We start from the raw sequence: 19,582 nt of genomic DNA on the forward strand, positions 1-19,582 counted from the left end.
AAATTTTGGAAGGACACAAATATTCAGTCTATAGCCTGCTTATTTTCCAACTATATCAAAATTATATACCTTACTTTCCATAAAAGAACATATTATTGAAAGTAAAACATTATTTGAGATTTTTCCAAATGTAGAAATAAAGGTTTATGAACTACAAACAATGAACATTTTTTATAGATTTTTACTTCATTTTTCACAGATCTTATTACAGGACCCGTCACATTGTTGCTACAATAGGTGTTCTTGAGGATTCAAGAACCTAATAAGTTTTTAAAACAAAAATCCTAAAAATTCTGTACTTGCCGGGTAAGTGATACTCAGATCATTGTGTAAAAGTGTGATGCGTCTGAATTTTCCTAGTGGCCCAGAGAGCTTTCAGAGAATGAGTTTCTCAGTTTTTTCAGATACTGTGGAATTTATGTGTAGGTCTCAGTAGACAACTTGCTTTTTAGAGTGACTCTTCATAGCAGAAAATGTGTACATTAGCTCTAACTCTAGAGTTTTGTTTTTTTTCTTAAGGAAATGCAGGTATGTCTTTCATGTGATAATTAAGGTCTTAATCTCTTCTCCTAAATGGTTTTTCCCTGTTTAATTAAATCTAGATAACAGATTTTGTCTATTTTGAAGATAAAATTTTGTCTATTTTTTGTGACAAAGTACAGTTGTTTTCAGTTAGGTTTTTCAGACAGAATCTTTGTTAATTAGTAATTTGAATGAAAAAGCCTGGCACTCTCTTTCTTTTCTTTCTTTCTTTCTTTCTTTTTTTTTTTTTTTTAAGATTTTATTTATTTATTTGAGAGAAAGTGAGCCAGAGAGAACACAAGCAGAGGGGAGGGGGAGGGAGAAGTAGACTCCCCCTGAGCAGACTCCCACCAAAGGCAGATTATTAACCAACTGAGCCCCCAGGTGCCCCTCTCTTTTAAAAAGATTTTTTTATTTATTGACAGAGAGAGAGAGCGAGAGAGAGAAAGTGAGGGAGTACAAGCAAGGGGAGGGGCAGAGGGAGAGGAAGAAGCAAACTCCCTACTGAGCGTGGAGCCCAAAGTGGGGCTCAATCCTAGGACCCTGGGACCATGACCTGGGCTGAAAACAGACGCTGACTGACTGAGCCACGCAGGCGTCCCAAGCCTGGCTCTTTAAAACAAACAAACAAACAAAATGAGGGACTTCTATCTGTGTGGCTCAGTCAGTTAAGTGTCTGCCTTACAGGCTCAGGTCATGATCCCAGGGTCCTGGGATGGAGTCTACTACATTGGGCTCCTTCCTCAGCAGGGAGCCTGCTTCTCCCCCTGCTTGTACACTTTCTCTCTGACAAATTAAAAAACAAACAAACAAAAAACTTAAAAAAAAAAAAGCCTAACAAGATGAATATAAAAAAATATTAGGTAAAACTTTCAACTGTACCTGAAAAATGTTAGTGTATAAAATCCTTTGTTACTATTTTTTTTTTCCTTTGTTACTATTTTAATGAGATTCTTAACCTAGAATTATCTGGAAGAGGATAGGGATGACCTTCTGAATTTCCATAAATCATTTAAAAATATGTGTTTGTATAAGTACATATAGTTTTCGTCAGACTAATAGCATCAGCACACCTGGAAACTTAGTCCTGGGACCCTACAAACCAGCTGAATTAGAAACTCTGAAGGTACACCTGTGTCTGCCCCCCATCTATTTTTAATAAGCACTCCAAGTGACGTGATGCATGCTACAATCAGTTTAAGGTGATAGAGTAGATATACTCAAATACCACAGTAGACCCTTTTGTCCCATTATTGTGTCTGGTGCAGTCTGGAAGCAGATAATCCTGTGTCTGACCTATCATCACAAGGTCATTAGTAACCTAACACTATTTCACAATGCCTACATGATTCACCTGACTTCCATCTCATCATGTAGGCATTTTATCACACATTATCATAAGGAGAAGGGTAGGTACAGTACAGTAAGATATTTTGAGAGAGAACACATCCACATAAGTTTTATTACATTTTATTATAATTGTTCTATTTTATTTTTAGTTATTGTTAATTTCTTACTGTGCATAATTGATAAACTTTATCATAGATTTGTGTGTATAAGAAAAATCTTGAATATACAGGGTTGGGGACTGTCTACCATTTCAGGCATCCACTGGGGGTCTCGGAAATGTATCCCCTGTGGATAAATACGGAGTACTGTAGTTTTATATGTTGCCCTGTAATCTGTACTAATCTACACTACTGTTAATTTGCTGATGTGATACAGAACCTGTTGAATACAAGATTCTGTGTTATAAGCGTGTTCATACGTTCTTGTCTGCATAGCAGTTTTTTTTTTTTTTAACACAAGTACTGTTTTTGTTGAGATTTAAGATTAGAACTAACATTTGAAAACATCTTGGTGGTAGAATGCTAATGACTTTTGGTGAAGTACATTTTGGTCAATGACAGTACTTTGGCAAGCATTGTGAATTACCTTTATCTTAAGACTTTTTTTTTTTTTTTCAAGATTTTATTTATTAGAGCAAATAAGCAAGAGAGAGAGAGCATGATCAGGGGAGAGGGTAGGGGAGAGGGAGAAGCAGACTCCCCGCTGAGCAGGAAGCCTGATGCGATGCTCAATCTTAGGACCCTGGGACCATGACCTGAGCCGAAGGCACTTAACCAACTGAGCCATACATGTGGCCCTAAGACATTTTTGGTTACAGGTAACAGGAAAACAACCCATTCAGACTGAAGTAAAAAGAGACATTATTGGAAGGATGTAGTTTTGGCACCCAGGTGGGAAACTCCTGTCTAACTTCAGATGAGGCAGGATCCAGGAAATGAAAAGCTTCAGGAACTGACACAGCGAATCCCAGTGGCCTACTAGGGCCATTTAGAACTCTATTTCAGAGTGCTTCCTAATTTTAGGAGCTCTGACTCCTACTGCTAGTTTCGTAGGAGAGTGGATCTGACTGGGTCATTGGGTCTGGTGGCTGCTCATCCAGTCAGCTGTGTCCATGGATCGGGATCACACTGTAAATACAGCCACGGATACCTCTACGGTTTATGTTGTAGCTATAGATTACATTTTATTGAGGGTAGAGTAACTTAGAGCATTTTGATATTCTGTTAAGGTTAAAGTAAGGCTACCTGATTTGCCTTTTAGTAATGAGTAGCTTTCTTTTTCCTTATAGTAACTTTCTTTAAAACATAAGGAATTATTACAGGGACACCTGGGTGGCTCAGTTAGTTAAGTGTCTGCCTTCCGCTCAGGTCCTGATCCCAGGGTCCTGGGATCCAGTCCTGCATTGGGCTCCCTGCTCAGTGGGGAGTCTACTTCTACCTCTCCCTCTGCCTGCTGCTCCCCTGCGTGTGCTGCTTGCAAATAAATCTTTAAAAACAAAAAAGACATTACAAATTATATTTAGTGAATATTGTAAAGTTGCTTAGTAGAATCATCCCATTATAATCTTGGCTTATTTTTGCACGTTTTGAATAGGGTACAGGAAAATGTCTTCACCTTATAATCAAACCATTTAAACATGAGACAGTATATATTTAGTTTATGCTTTTTTCTTTTACATATGTTTATTTATAAATCTATCAAAATTTGTATGTTACATTAAAAGATTTTGGTAGATTTCAGATGCTTTATTTTACATATATGTATTTTTATATATATTTATGTATATTTTACATATATTTTATATATAATATATTAACTGAGTGTTTGAAGGGGCATTGTATATAAACAAGTATCCATAGATTTTTGGCCCTTTCATTGTTAGTAATTTTTCTTCTGCCACTGTTGGTAAGGATTTGGCATTATGCCTTTCATTTAAATTCTACAAAGTTAAAAATGATCATTTGAATAGAACTTGGAGAGGGTGATGCAAATGGCACTATGCCATTATAGAAAGAATCCAGGAAATGTGATGCATTAGTCCTTTGCACTGGAAATTTTACTGGGACATACTTAAACTTTTGGCTTGCAGTGGAATAAGAGGGAGGAATAGTGGAAAAAGGAAGCCTTTTGTTTACTGTAAAACAAAGCCGTGAATTAGCCATAGTGATGTTAGAACAGGAGTCTAAACATGACACATCTAGGCAGATTCCATTGGAATGGCGAGTTAGGTTGTGACTCAATCCTGAGCCCTCCTGTAGAGCTTCAGAGTTTGTATGACTTCAGTATTTGTGGTAGTTATTGAAGGCATACTTTGCACAATTTTCTAAGCCCTGGGGATGTGGTGGGGATCAATAAGTTCTTGACCTCATGGAGTTTAATGTTCTAGTGGGGAAAGATCTGAGGAACTCAAGCGTTAATTGGCTTAACTGTTTATGTTTGAAAAATGTGGGTCTTTATGGATGTTTAAAACTGATAATTCCCGGGGTACCTGGATGGCTGAGTTGTTAAGCGTCTGCCTTCGGCCTGGGTCATGATCCCAGGGTCCTGGGATCCGGCTCCCTGCTCAGCCGGAAGCCTGCTTCTCCCTCTTCCACTCTCCTTGCTTGTGTTCCCTCTCTCACTGTGTTTCCCTCTGTCAAATAAATAAATAAAATCTTTGAAAAAAAAAACAACACAAAAAACTGGTAATTCCTAAGGCTCCTTGGAGAATCTAGGACAGGGCAGGGAACACATAAGATGAGCCTAGAGCATTTTCTAGTGTCACAAATTATGCAGGTTTGCCACCTCTCCCCACAATTATGTGCATATGTCAAAGGAACACAGGAACCAACTGAAAGAACTCCCAACGGCCAAAGCTGGAATAGTTTGAGCAACAGAGTAAAGCAATACTGGATTATAACCCAAAGCATAAAATAAATATTTATGAGTCTGTACTGGTATAAATAAATAAATGATTGAGTAAATAGATAAATGGAGAAGGATAGACAAATCTCCCATGCAGAATTCAAATAATTTATGTGGACATTCCACATAAAAGGAGGGGGAAAATAACTCCCTGGTTCTTAAGTGTGGGATGCCCATAGTGATTTCCTTCCAAAGAGTACAGTATGGAAAGGAGGACAAAAGAGTACCTCTAGATTGAAAAACCCTACAAACACTGCTTCAGCCAGGTCAAAGTTAATATCAACACTGAAAAGTCACCCTTGACATGATGTCGTGAGAGTGGCACCTTTACCTTTGTGGTCTTCTTCCCAATGACTCATAAACCCAGAATAATCATGAGAAATCAGATAGATTCAATTGAGGGGCATTCTGTGAAATACCTGACCAGTATTCCTCTAAACTAGGCTGTGAATAATAAGTCTGAGAACAAATAATAGCCTGTCATAGCCAAGAGGAGCCTAAGGAGACATGATGACTAAATGTAATAGGGCTTCCTCAGTGGGATCTTGGAACAGATTAAAGACTTTGCATGAAAACTAAGAAAATCTGAATAAAATATGAACTTTAGTTAATGATAATGTATATTGGTTCATTAAATTGTGACAAATGTACCATACTAATGCAAGATGTTATGAGTAATAGGATAAATGGCTATGGGGCATATGGGAACACTATGTATCTTTGTAACTTTTCTGTAAATTGAAAATGAATCTAAAATAAGTTTATTAAATTTAGTAGTTCCCTGTCAACCCAGGAACTATCTCAAAAGCATGAAGTATTATTATAAAGTAACAGTAGTATTGTTATAAATCACAGTGCCTTTTTTTTTTTTTTTTTTTTTTAATAGCTGCAGTCTTCTTTCCTATTTGTACTAGTGGCTTGTATTTACAAACAGGGTCTGTTTTGAAAACTAAATATCTTGGTCACTCTGCTCTATTTGAGTAGATCATCAGGTATTTGAGGGACGATAGTTTTTAGAGGCTGGAAGGATGCAGAATGCCCGAGAGCTTATCCTTATTTGCACTGTTGTAGAAATAAGGTTAATATAATTGGTGACAATAAAAGGTGATAATATGCCTTTTTATTATGTATGAGAGAAGGTTCAGTGAGATTTTTTTATTTTTTAAAGATTTCATTTATTTGAGAGACAGAGAACAAGGATGAGGGGAAGGAGAAGCAGACTCTCTGGTGAGCAGGGAGCCCCAGGTGGGGCTCCATCCCAGGACCCTGAGATTATGACCTGAGCCGAAGGCAGGTGCTTAACTGACCGAGCCACCCACGCACCCCTGTTTAGTTTGTTTTTGTTTTTTTTTTCTTTTAAGGTTTTTAAGTAATCTGTATACCCAGTGTGGGGCTTGAACTCACTACCCTGAGATAAAGTCATTCTACTGATTTAGCCAGCTCAATGAGATCTGGTTTTAAGAAAGGGCTCCAGTAGATAATTGGATAAGCAGAGTGTTTACAGATAGTTGAAAAAGGCACCCTGATTTGAACAAATAGACTTGCTAAGTTAAAGCAGAGAGTGAATTTTATTAATTACCTTTTAGTTTGTGCCTTGTCTTGGTTTTCTGAGGATTTTCATTGATTTCAACAAGTATTTGAGTACATATTATGTTCAAGATATTATACATAGGGGCGCCTGGGTGGCTCAGTGGGTTAAAGCCTCTGCCTTCGGCTCAGGTCATGATCTCAGGGTCCTGGGATCGAGCCTTGCATCGGGCTCTCTGCTCAGCGGGGAGCCTGCTTCCTCCTTTCTCTCTCTGCTTGCTTGTGCTCTCTCTCTCTCTCAAATAAATGAATAAATAAAATCTTAAAAAAAGATACTATACATACAATAAACTTATTATTAAATTATTATTAAACATATAATAAACTAGAAGAGATAAAAGTAAGTCATGACTTCATTTTTAAGAAATGTATAGCTTAGTGACACATTGAAGGACAGATCAGATATCATGTGAATAACTTTATTACAAGCTCAGTGAGAAGGGACATGCACAACAAGTCGAGTCAAAGTGGTGTTGAAAGTGCACAGGAACAGTGAGAAAGGAGGAGATCAGAAAACATTTCACGTGGAGATGAGATTTGAATGGATGAGATCTTGAGGGTCATTGGTTAGAATAATAATACTTGAGGAGGTGGGAGGAATATTATGAGTGAAGACAGGGCAGGCAAGTCCTGGGTTTACATCAGGGGACAAAGAGGCTGGTATTTTAAGTCTAGGGGTGAAGGAGAGGGAAGGCTGGTGTGAGTGAGCAATCTACAGAAAAAGAGAGTAGAGCCTGCATTCAAAATGCTTAATAAGCCCACTTACTAGATGACATGTAAGCCATAACTCTTAGTTGTAGTTTCCTTTTCATGGATATTAGAACATAACTCAGAAACTTTTGTAAGGACCAAGCAAGGGACTGTGTTTGGAAGTTTTTTTTGGCACATTATAAAATACTCTAGATGCATTGTTTAAGTGTGAACATCGAAAATGGAAATAGGCAGAGAGATAAGTATATGATACCTGATATCATATACCTGGCAACTGCCTTAGATGTGTGGAGTGGTCAGGGAGAGTTAAGAGGCATTTGCTTTCTAGATGATTGGAAGCATGTGGTGCAGTGCACAGAACTAGGAAGGTCGGAAAGAAGAACATCTGGTTCGAGAGGAAAGCTGTTTGATTCAATTTAGAATTAATAAAATTTGAAGTGCTGGTGAGGTATTCAGGTGGGTGTGTGGGTTAGACAGTTGAAATGAGGGCTTGGAGGTTGAGAGAAGAGTGACACTAGACCTACACATTGAAACTCACTTACCTATATTTACTGAAAGCTAAGTACATGAACTTTGTTACTGACTGAATGCTTGTGTCCCCACCCCCCCTGAATTTTATATGTTGAAGCCCTAATTCCCAATTTGATGGCATTTGAGGGAGGGGCATTTGGGAGGTAATTAAGTCATGAGGGAAGAGCGCTCATGATTGGGATTAGTGCCCTTAAAAAGACTGAAGAAAGATGATCCTTCTATTGGCCATGTGACCATACAGCAAGAAGGTGGCTGTCTGCAAAACAGGAAGACAGATGGTCCTTACCAGACATCAGATCTATTGGCCCCTTGATCTTGACTTCCCGGCCTTCAGAACTGTGCAGAATAAATGTTTATGCCACCCAGTGTATGGGATTTGTTTCAGCAATGCAAACTAAGGTTCCAGATCAGGTTATCAGAAGACCCCTTTCTTGTTCTCTCTCCCCTCCTTTTTTTTTTTTTTTTTTAAGATTTTTATTTGACAGAGGAATGGTGAGAGAGGGAATACAAGCAGGGGGAGTGGGAGAGGGAGGCAGGAAGCCCAATGTGGGGCTCCATCCCAGGACCCTGGGATTGTGACCCAAAGCCAAAGGTAGGCACTTAATGCCTGAGCCACCCAGGCACCCCTCCTTTCTTGCTCTTTAAGATGTTTGCAATTTGGTGGCTTAATTTTATTAGAAAGTTTAGAGTAGAAGTGACAATAATAGCTAACATGTATTGAGCACTTGCTGTATACTAGGTGCTGTAACAAATGCTTTATGGGTTTCAATTTATTTAATCTTTAAAACACCACTTCAGGGTGGCTCCTAGTAGCCTTCTTTTTACAGGTAAGATATGAAGTGAAGACACATTAAGTAGTTGTTTGGGGTCACAAGTTAGTAAGTAATAGCTCCAGATTCAAATTCATATAGTGCTTATATAGCTTAACGCTATACTATGCTGTCTCTCTGAGTGTCTCTAGAAAAAGTAAGAGAAACTTGGGAGTGGGCAGAAAGTGGTACAACTTTTCCCAACATATAGAATAGTATTCAGGCTTCATTGCACTTATATACTTGTATTTTATAATAAGGTTTTTTTTCTCTTGGTGTTCTGATGAAGAAGTAAATTATCATGTGGTTAAATTTGGACATAATCCTATCCATCACTTTGAGCAGCCCTCCATTGTGTCTGTTTGAATGAAGGTGTCCGGTGGAGAGGAGGCAGTGGCTGCATCTCCGGTGACAGTAGCCAGGAGAGTGTTCAGTCTGCAGACAGCATAGGAGGTCCTTAGGTCATGGTGAATTTGCCATCCTTATAAGAGGAGACAGTACTTTTATGTATTTTCATCTCCAAATTGGTAAAAAGGATTTTGTGGAAATAATGATTTCAAAGATAGGGCTGAAATGCTTTCAGAGTGATTCTTACAAATAATACCTTCTGTCGTGTGCCTGTTATGTGCTGGGTGCCTAGGCTACATGCTTTACATTGCCGAATGTGCTGCTTGGCTTTAGCTGAACCTTTTATTTTTTTTAACATGTAAACGTACACCAGAGTTTGATTAGTGTGTTTGTAAGAGGGGTTTTACTTTAAAATTACCTCACTAAGGGTGTCTGCGTGGCTCAGTGGGTTAAGTGGCTGCCTTGGGCTCAGGTCATGATCCCAGGGTTCTGGGATTGTGCTCCCTGCTCGGTGGGGAGCCTGCTTTTTCCCTCTCCCTCTGCCTGCCACTCCTCCTGCTTGTGCTGTCTCTCTCTCTCTGTCAAATAAATAGATAAAATCTTAAAAAATAAAATAAAATTACCTTACTATAAGGCAGATGTTTACAGTTGTGGCTAAAGCAAGTATTGTATCTGCATTTGTTATGTCAAAGTAAATCATTGTTTTTGTACCGAAGAAGTTAAAAAACCTGCACTTATATTTTTAAAAGCTTATTTGTACACCCTAATCTTGTTTCAATTTTATTCGGTTAAAATACACTTTTTGAGGAAAATTTTTTGACCAAAATCTTACATTTTAAGTTAAAAAAATGTAGTTACTTAAAAGTTGTTTGGTATGAGTGAGCTAGAAAGGTCACTTTTAACTGATTAACTGGAGAACCCATTTTACCTTTGGTGAAATATTTAAATGCTGATAGCTTGGGTATTTTTTTTTTTTTTTAAATAAGAATATTTACCTCATTGTGATAGAACCTGTATCTTTAAGTATTTCCTCTAATAAGCTAATTTAATTAACTGCCTGCCAGATATTAAATATATTAAGTTAAACTTTGGGCCCACTTTGTTTTGTAATATGCATAAAACAAATGGCCCAAAATTCCTTGATTAAATGGCACTGTGGTAAGTTAGTTAAAAGCAGTTCTAATATGATTGTAAACTGTTATAGCTACTGAAAGAGGGAAATTGCTCATCTTTTGCAGAAAGCCCTTTTGCATCATAGGTTTTTACTGACCATTTTGTGAACTTTTATCAGACCAATAATTGCTTTAACCAGCATAAGTTCCTTTATATAGGAAGAGCTAACCTGAGAGACTGATTCTTTTATATATATGATGATTCAAAGTTTGGACTCTGTAATTAATCTGTTTGAGTTGGCATCTCAACTCTAGTACTTACACTGTAATCTCTGGCAAGTCACCATTTCTGCATCTCTAAAATGTAGGTATTAATGCCACTTACTTCACAGAGTAGTTGGCGTACACGTGCGCTAGTAAATATTCAGTAATTTCTCCGGTCTTCTTATATTACTTACTAAAATTACATTTTATTAAATGTATTATTTGTAAATGGACTTTTAGTTTTTGAAGAAATGTTTTCTTCTCAATAAATATATTTGCGTGATTTTAATGGATGTGTAATAATATTTCAACATTCTACTTGTCATCCTTAACTGTTTCATTATTATGCTCAGAGGGTTGTAGTTGATGCTTCTGCTCATTGGAACATTTTGTAATAACGCTCTTGTTTGTGAATTGTGTAGTGCTCCTGTTTCAAGCAACAGTAACTAAAATGTGTACTTGCCACAATTTGTGTATGAGTTTTTTATGGGTCTTAAATTTCATTTTCATTCCATGTGTAGGAGTTGAAGTAGTAGTTGTTTCTTAGAGCAGAAAGATCTAAATTGCTGTCATGTGCCAGCCATTAGGAAGAGTGCATATTAGTAGACATTTTTAAAGTACTAGGCCTTTTTGTTGGAATAAGTATAGGAGTGTTATCCTGAACTTCAGTTTTCTTTTACCGTGATCATGTAAGTTCAAAGAAAATCCAAAGGAATCTACTGTTTTCAAAAGTAGTCAATACAACTTTTGAGTTGCAATAACAGTATTATAAAATCTGTTTTCATGGGGCGACAGAAGACAGGATGTCTGAGTGGTTTTTTTCTTTCTCTCAAGCAGTCTCATTCCAATCAGCAGTGTAATTGGAATGCAGCTCCAATCTGGAGGAGGAAGGGGAATTTTTGGCAAGAAGATACTGAACAGTTGGGAGTTTTATTCAGATTAAGCATAGACAGCCATTCATTATGAGTACAACTCATTCGGAACAGCATACCATTCTGTTTCTACAGCTGGGATTTTCTCTGATATTGCTACATGGTGTGTTGCATATAGATTACTCTAATCCAACCATAAAAAGAAATTATTGACTGAAATGTTAATATTTATTGCATCTGCACTTCTGCAAATGGTTCTCTTCAATCACTTCAAATTGGTTGCCTCAAGTCAAAGATACTAAAGGAGATTTTTGCAAAATTTAAAATTGTTTCTTGAGAAAACAACAAAAAAGGGTGATTGATGGCATAATATTTGAATTATACCTGACCTGCAAGCTCTGAGGGCAAAGTACTGTTTAAATACTAAGGATTATTTAAATAGTATTTAAATACAGAGTACTATTTAAATACTATTTAAGTACAGAGTATTTATCCTTATATCTGCAGAATCTGTCATAGCACTTGGCACAAAGTACTTCCTTAGAAAATGGTGAAAGAGTGAATGATTTAGGGGGATGCCTGAGTGGCTTATTTGGTTAAGTGTCTGCCTTCAGCTCAGGTCAGGATCCCAGGGTGCTGGGATTGAGTCCTGCATTGGGCTCCTTGCTCAGCAGGGAGCCTGCTTCTCCCTCTGCCGCTGCTCCTCCTGCTTGAGCTTTTTCTCCCTCTCTCAAATAAAGAAGTAAAATCTTTTTTTTTTTTTTAAAGATTTATTTATTTGACAGACATTACAAGTAGGCAGAAAGGCTGGCAGACAATGAGAGAGAGAGAAGAGGAAGCAGGCTCCCCAGTGAGCAGAGAGCCTGATGCGGGGCTGATCCCAGGACCCTGGGATCATGACCTGAGCAGAAGGCAGAAGCTTTAACCCACTGAGCCACCGAGGCGCTCCATAAATAAGTAAAATCTCAACAAAACAAAACAAAAAACAGTGATGAACTTAGAGACCAATGTAGAACTCAGGTGGAAGGATAGTTCTGAGGAATGAGGAAACATTCTCAGGAATGTTTTAAGGATATTCTGGAACGGTATTAGGAGAAGAGGAAATGTATGCGAGGACTTAATCATATTTGTAAAAAGATCACTTTGGATCCATTGTGGAGAACTGATTGGAGTGTTGAGGCTCGAGGCAGGGGACTGATTGGGGGACTGGTTGTGGTGGCCTAGATTAGTTGATGGTGGGCTGGACGAGGGTGGTGGCATTGTTAATAAAAGTAAACAGATGAAGGATATTTGAGAGGCAGATTTGATTAGAATTGGTATTTGCCAGGAGGTGGGAAGGGGGAGGAGTAGTGAAAGTGGCTGTGGAGGTTTTTGACTGGAGCAGTGGAGTGAAAAGCAAGGTTATTTATGGAAAGAAAGTAAACTGGAAGAGCAGTTTTTGGGGAGGACAAGATGGTGATTTTATTTTGGGGCCCTCTATGGATGTGAAGTTTAGGAGAGAGTTAAGATTGGGTCTTTATATCTAGGTGTCACCAGAATGCTAAAGGCCAGGTATAATGTATGAAATGTAGCTCTTCATATTTATTTTTTGAGAGGGGAGGAAGAGCTTTGTCAGTCTGTTAGGCCATGAGTTTTCTCCTAGGAAAAATGTGGATTCTTTCCCCAGAAGAGTACACATGCATATAACAGTTTATGTATAATTCCAAAGATGGGCTTCTGTGCTCCTCAGGTTATAGAGTAAAAGAAGAGGATCTAGGCCAACAGTCCTGACGAACCTCAATTTCCATGGGCGGAGTATAGGAAAAAGATTAAGCAAAGAGGTTTGAAAATTAATTTTATGTCTGGTATAAAACCAGGTGAATGTGCTGTTGAACAGAAATCAAAAGAAAAGAGGGGTTCCAGAAGCAGAAGTAATGGCAACTGCTTCTCAGGGGTCAGGGGTGATAATGAATGAAAGTTGTCCATCGGATGGATTTAGTAATGGAAAAGCCATGTAAGGGAAATGGTGAGCAAGAAAGCCAAATTACAGTGAATTAAGGCATTAGTGGGAAGTGAAGAAGTGGAGTCTCTCTAAATTTACTTGTTCAGAGTTATTATGTATGGATGTTGTACTTTGTCAGGTGCTTTTTCTGCATCTATTGAGATGATCGTATGGTTTTGATCCTTTCTCTTGTTAATGTGATTCATCGTCTTGATTGATTTGTGAATATTGAACTGCCCCTTGTATCCCTGGGATAAATCCCACTTGATTGTGGTGAATGATTTTTTTAAATACAATGTTGGATTGGGTTTCCCAATACGTTGTTGGGGATTTTTGCATCTCTGTTCTTCAGAGATACTGGCCTATGGTATTCTTTTTTTTATAGTGTTTTTGTCTGGTTTTAGTACCAGGATAATGCCAGCCTTACAGAATGAATTTGGTAGCTTTCCTTTTGTTTTTTTGGAATAGTTTGAGAAGAACTTTTCTTAAAATGTTTGATAGAGGGGTGCCTGGGTGGCTCTGTCGTTAAGTGTCTGCCTTTGGCTCAGGTCATGATCCCAGAATCCTGGGATCCGGCCGTGTATTGGGCTCCCTGCTCGGCAGGGAGCCTGCTTCTCTCTCTCCTACTCCCCCTGCTTATGTTCCCTTTCTCACTTTGTCTCTGTCAAATAAATAAAAATCTTAATAATAAAAAAAAAAGACAACTGGGGTCTGGTATGTATAAATAAATAGATAGAATTCACCCGTGAAGCTGTCTCGTCCTGGATTTCTGTTCGTTGGAAGCTTTTAGATTATCATCAAAATTTGATTATTTTGATTGTTGTTAATTTTATCAGTACTTCATCTGTTCAGATTTTCTGTTTCTTCCTCATTCAGTTTTGGAAGATTCTTTGTTTCCAGGAATTTATCCATTTCTTCTAGGTTGTCCGGTTTGTTGGCATAACATTTTTCGTAATATTCTCTTATAATCTTTTGTGTTTCTCTGGTGTTTGTTGGTATCTAACTCCAGGATTTCTTATTTTATTTATTTGAATCTTCTCTTTTTCTTGATGAATCTGGTTAAAGTTTTATCCAGACAAAATTTTGCTTATTTTTTCAAAGAACTAGCTCCCAGTTTCCTTGAGCTTTTCTCTCTCTCTCTTTTTTTTTTTTTGGTTGTTGTTTGTTTTTTAGTTTCTATTTCATTGATTTCTGTTCTTTATTTCCTTCTTTTGATAGACTTTGGACTTTGTTCTTCCTTTTCTAGTTCCTTTACATATAAGGTTAGGTTGTATGTTTATTTTTCTTATTTCTGGAGGTAGGCCTGTATTGCTATAAACTTCCCTCTCGGGCGCCTGGGTGGCTCAGTGGGTTAAGCCGCTGCCTTCGGCTCAGGTCATGATCTCAGAGTCCTGGGATCGAGTCCCGCATCGGGCTCTCTGCTCAGCAGGGAGCCTGCTTCCCCCTCTCTCTCTGCCTGCCTCTCCATCTACTTGTGATTTCTCTCTGTCAAATAAATAAATTAAAAAAAAAAAAAAAAAAAAATAAACTTCCCTCTCAGAACATCTTTTGTTGCATCCCAAAGTTTTGGATGGTGTATTTTCTTTTTTTTTTTTTTTTTTTTTAATTTTTATTTATTTATCAGAGAGAGAGAGGGGGAGAGAGCGAGCACAGGCAGACAGAATGGCAGGCAGAGGCAGAGGGAGAAGCAGGCTCCCTGCTGAGCTAGGAGCCCGATGTGGGACTCGATCCCAGGACGCTGGGATCATGACCTGAGCCGAAGGCAGCTGCTTAACCAACTGAGCCACCCAGGCGTCCCTGGATGGTGTATTTTCACTTTAATTTGTCTCCATGTATTTTTTGATTTCCTCTTTGATTTCTTGGTTGACCCATTCATTATTTAGTAGCATATTATTTAACCTCCATATATTTGTGTTCTTTCCAGACTTTTTTCTTTTGATTGATTGCTATTGTGTTAGGAAAAAATACATATGATTTCAGTCTTTTTGAATTTACTGAGCCCTGTTTTGTGACCTAACTTGTGATCTGTCCTGGAGAATGTTCCATGTGTACTGGAAAACGTGTATTCAAATGAAATGTTCTGTGTATACCTGTTAGGTTCCTCTGGTCCTGAGGGGGGAAAATTAAGAGCTTTTCCTCTAAAATCAGGAACAAGACAAAGATGTCTACTCTTACCACTTTTATTCAGTATTAGCACTGGAGGTCCTAGCTCCTTGCTGCAGCAATTAGACAAAAAAAAGGAATAAAAGGTAAATTGGTAAGGAAAAAGTAAAACTTTGGCTATTTGTAGATGATATGATACTATATATAGAAAATCCTAAGGATTCCACCAAAAAACTCCTAGAATTGATAAATGAATTCAGTAAAGTTGCAGGATAAAAACCAATATACAGAAATCCATTGCATTTCTATACACTAATGATGAAGTAGGAGAAAGAGAAATTAATAAAACAATCCCATTTATAATTGTACCAAAAAGAATAAAATACCTGTGAATAAGCTTACCCAAGGAGGTGAAAGACCTGTATTCACAGAAACTGAAGAACACTGATGGAAGAAATTGGAGATGACACAAATAAATGGAAAGATATTCCATGTTCATGGATTGTAAGAACAATATGATATAAATATATATGCATACTACCCAAAGCAATCCAAAGACTTTTTGCAATCCCTATTAAAATACCAACATTTTTCATAGAACTAGAACAAATGATACTAACATTTTTGTGGAACCACAAAAGACCCTGAATAGTCAAAGCAATCTTGGAGAAAGAAGAATAAAAATGGAGGGGGTATTACAGGCCCAGATTTCAAAATAAATATGCTACAAAGCTGTTGTAATCAAAATAGTATGGTACTGCCACAAGATAGACACATAGATAAAAGGAACAGAATAGAGAGCCCAGAAATAAACCTACACTGATAATGGTCAACTAATTTGTGACAGTCTCTTTAACAAATGGTGCTAGGAAAACTGGGCTGCTTTCTAATACCACATACAAAAATAGAGTGGTGGGGCGCCTGGGTGGCTCAGTGGGTTAAGCCTCTGCTTTCGGCTCAGGTCATGATCCCAGGGTCCTGGGATCGAGCCCCACATCGGGCTCTCTGCTCAGTGGGGAGCCTGCTTCCTCCTCTCTCTCTCTGCCTGCCTCTCTGCCTACTTCTGATCTGTCTGTCAAATAAATAAATTTAAAAAAAAAAAAAATAGAGTGGATTACAGACCCTAAATGTGGGACCAAAAACCATAAAACTCCTGGAAGAAAACATAGACAGTAATTTTGACACTGACCGTGGAAAACATTTTTTCTAGGTATGTCTCCTCAGGCAAGGGAGACAAAAGCAAAGTTAAATTTTTGGGAGTATACCAAAATAAAAAGCTTTTGCCCAGCCACAGAAACCATCCGCTAAACAAAAAGGCATTCTACTGAATGGGAGAAAATATTTGCAAATGACAGATTTGATAAGGGTAAATATGTAAAATATATAAAGAACTTATACAACTCAACATGCAAAAACCACAAATAATTCTGTTAAATGGGCAAAGGACCTGAATAGATATTTTTCCAAAGAAGACATGCAGATGGCCAGGAGATACATGAAAAGATGCTCCATATCCCTAACCGTCAGGGAAATGTAAATGAAAACCATAATGAGATATCACCTCATATCTGTCAGAATGGCTGGAATCAAAAGGACAAGAAATAACAAGTGTTGGTGAGGATGTGGAGAAAAAGGAATCCTCATGCTTTGTTGGTAGAATGCAGTCACTGTAGAAAACAGTATGGAGGTTTCTCAAAAAAATTAAAAATAGAATTACCATATGATCTGGTATTTACCCAAAGAAAATGGAAATATTAATTTGAAAAGACATAAGCACACCTATGTTTGTTACAGCATTATTTACAATAGCTAAGATATGGAAGCAACCCAAGTGTTCATTGATAGATGAACAGATAAAGATGCATGATGGAATATTACTCAGCCATAAGAAAGAACGAGCTCTTGCCATCTGCAACAACATGGATGGACCTGGAAGGTTTAATGCTAAATGAAATAAGCCAGAGAAAGATACCATGATTTCACTCATGTGGACTTTAAGAAGTAAATGAACAAACAGAAAAAAAAACCTCCAATCAAATTCTTTTTTTTTTTTTTTTAAGGTTTTATTTATTTACTTGAGAGGGAGACAGTGAGAGAGAGCATGAACGAGGAGAAGGTCAGAGGGAGAAGCAGACTCCCCATGGAGCTGGGAGCCCAATGCGGGACTCGATCCTGGGACTCCAGGATCATGACCTGAGCCCAAGGCAGTCGTCCAACCAACTGAGCCACCCAGGCGACCCCCCAATCAAATTCTTAACAAACTGGTGGTTGCCTGAGGGGAGATAGGTAGGGAAAGGAAATAGATAAAGGGGATTAAGAGCAATCCTGATGACCACTGAATCATTATATTTCCCCGAAACAAAGATAACACTGTATGTTGTTATACTTCCATTAAAAAAAAATAATTAATGCAGGTATAAATGGGAAAAAAAAGCAATACTTTAAAAATAATATGAAATATATAGTAATATATATTGGTAGTTAACATTTAAATAATACTGTGATAATAAAAGTTCTGGATCCAAAAGAAAAATGGAGTTGCAAAATATAGACAGTTCTTTCAGTAGTTTCATTATGAAGGAGAAGAGATAGGATGGTGTCTGGAGAGATGTTGAAATGCCGACAAGGATTTGTCAGTAGAGGAGATGAGAGACCAGTGGTGGGTTGAATGTGAGATCTAGAGCACAGGAGGAGGAAGGACAGTGTTAGACAGGAGGGTGGACATTGTAAGTGGAAGCAAGACAAAAAGAATGAGTATCAAAACATGTTTGAAGAGTTAGTGATAAGAAGTTGGAGAATTCACATGTATTTTCTGTTTCTCTAAAGTAGGATGTGAAATCATTTCATTAATGTAATCATAGGATCTTGGTTAAAAAAAAACTATTATCTCATCAGTCCTGAAGATTATAATTTGGATTATTCAGTTTACATGATGATAACGAAGGCTTAGGGAGAAGTTCTTTTAAATCCAGTTTATGATTTGGTACTCTTAGTTATGGCCCTTAGTTTTCATGATTGAATTTTTATGTTTTTTAAAAATAAAACTGTTTCTAAGACAGGGTCCAAGAAACTCTGACTAGTAAAGCAGTATCTTGTGCTTACTTAATAATTTTTTTCATTTGCCACTGAGATCTGTCTTCAGAATGATTTTTATTTGAACTTTTAAAGTGATTATATTTTGACTTGTTGCCGAAGTTTGTTATGTTAAATGAACTTTACATACTAAACTTTAAATAGTTGTAATTAATTGAACAGGCCATTTAAACTGAGTAGAAGTGGGTAGAAATTAACCAAACATTACATTTACAGATATTTTATAAATTAGAAACATATGGAAATTGATGTTTCCCCTTCTCTTGTAATAAGCTTGAATTAAAGAAGTTAAGTTTGATTCAACATAAGCAGTAATTTTTAATTAACACATAATCCCATACAATAAAATTCACCCCTTTAGAGTGTGTAATTTAGTGCTTTTAATATATTGACAAGGTTGTGCATCCATCTCCATAAAAATAATAATTAATACAAGGTAATACAGAGAATGTGAATTTGGGATATCTAGCTCAATGTATTAACTTTCAATTTTTGGTAGATATAATAATCTGTCTTGTCACTGAACTGGTGATGTAGGAGAAGGTAATTTATGTCCTGTAAAATTTCTGTGGAGTTAGATGAAGAGTAAATACAGAATGTTATTTTTAAAAAATCTCATTTATATCAAGAAAGCCCTGTCTTATTTATGATACGTACAAAATTATGATCAGTACAAAATCATTTCATTTTAAAAATATGTCAACCTAAATTTACATATTTCCTTCTTAGAACTGTTTTCCCCTTTCACTGAGCTCCTCTGAGATAAATCTTGATGGAAGATTGATTGGAAGTCAATCCTTATTAGAATATCAGATTTATAAACTTTCTGGCCCTCAGCTGTTACTGGTGATCATTGCTGAAGTTGCAGCCCTGGTTTAGCTGTCTTTTGCTAGTCTTTAATAAAAATTTGTGATCATATTTCATACTTTGCTGTAGTTAGTGTTTAATTATTGTTCTCTGGTGTTTTAGTGTTTTAAAATGAACCTTTTGACAGTGCAGTTTTAACCATTTTAATTCTTTCCATGTATTTTTTTGTTTCCTTTACAGTACTCTGTGCAAAAAACTTGGTGAAAAAGGATTTTTTCCGTAAGTAAATTAACTTTAAATCTTGTATGTTGTATGTAGACTTTATGGATAACATTTTCAGAATTGTCTGGCTTAGTGAGTTCTCTATTAAGAAATCTACTCAGTACTGTTTTATGAATGCTTTGGTTCAGAGCCTTTTGGCAGTACTTGTTTGTTTTTTTTTTAAAGAGGATTTTGTGCCTTTTTTAGGTTTAGTCCCTTTCCTTTTATCTACCCCTCCCACATATTTGTGTGAAATATGTGTAAGTGTGTCTGTGGGGTATGTGTAAAGAATATTGAAGGTGTGCATATAGTACTAGGTTTCTAGAA

At 37.2% G+C, this 19,582-nt stretch overlaps 1 protein-coding gene across 1 annotated transcript in view; it reads left to right on the plus strand.

Moving 5' to 3' along the window:
• Positions 1-19,582, plus strand: part of SMURF2 (SMAD specific E3 ubiquitin protein ligase 2) — a 122,703-nt gene that overhangs the window by 45,108 nt on the left and 58,013 nt on the right. The window contains exon 2 of the mRNA XM_059380793.1: positions 19,235-19,273. Within this exon, the coding sequence (XP_059236776.1) occupies positions 19,235-19,273 (39 nt within the window). The remainder of the gene's footprint in view (positions 1-19,234; positions 19,274-19,582) is intronic.

This window comes from Mustela nigripes, chromosome 16 (assembly GCF_022355385.1).
Source record: "Mustela nigripes isolate SB6536 chromosome 16, MUSNIG.SB6536, whole genome shotgun sequence".
Classification (NCBI taxonomy): Eukaryota; Metazoa; Chordata; class Mammalia; order Carnivora; family Mustelidae; genus Mustela; species Mustela nigripes.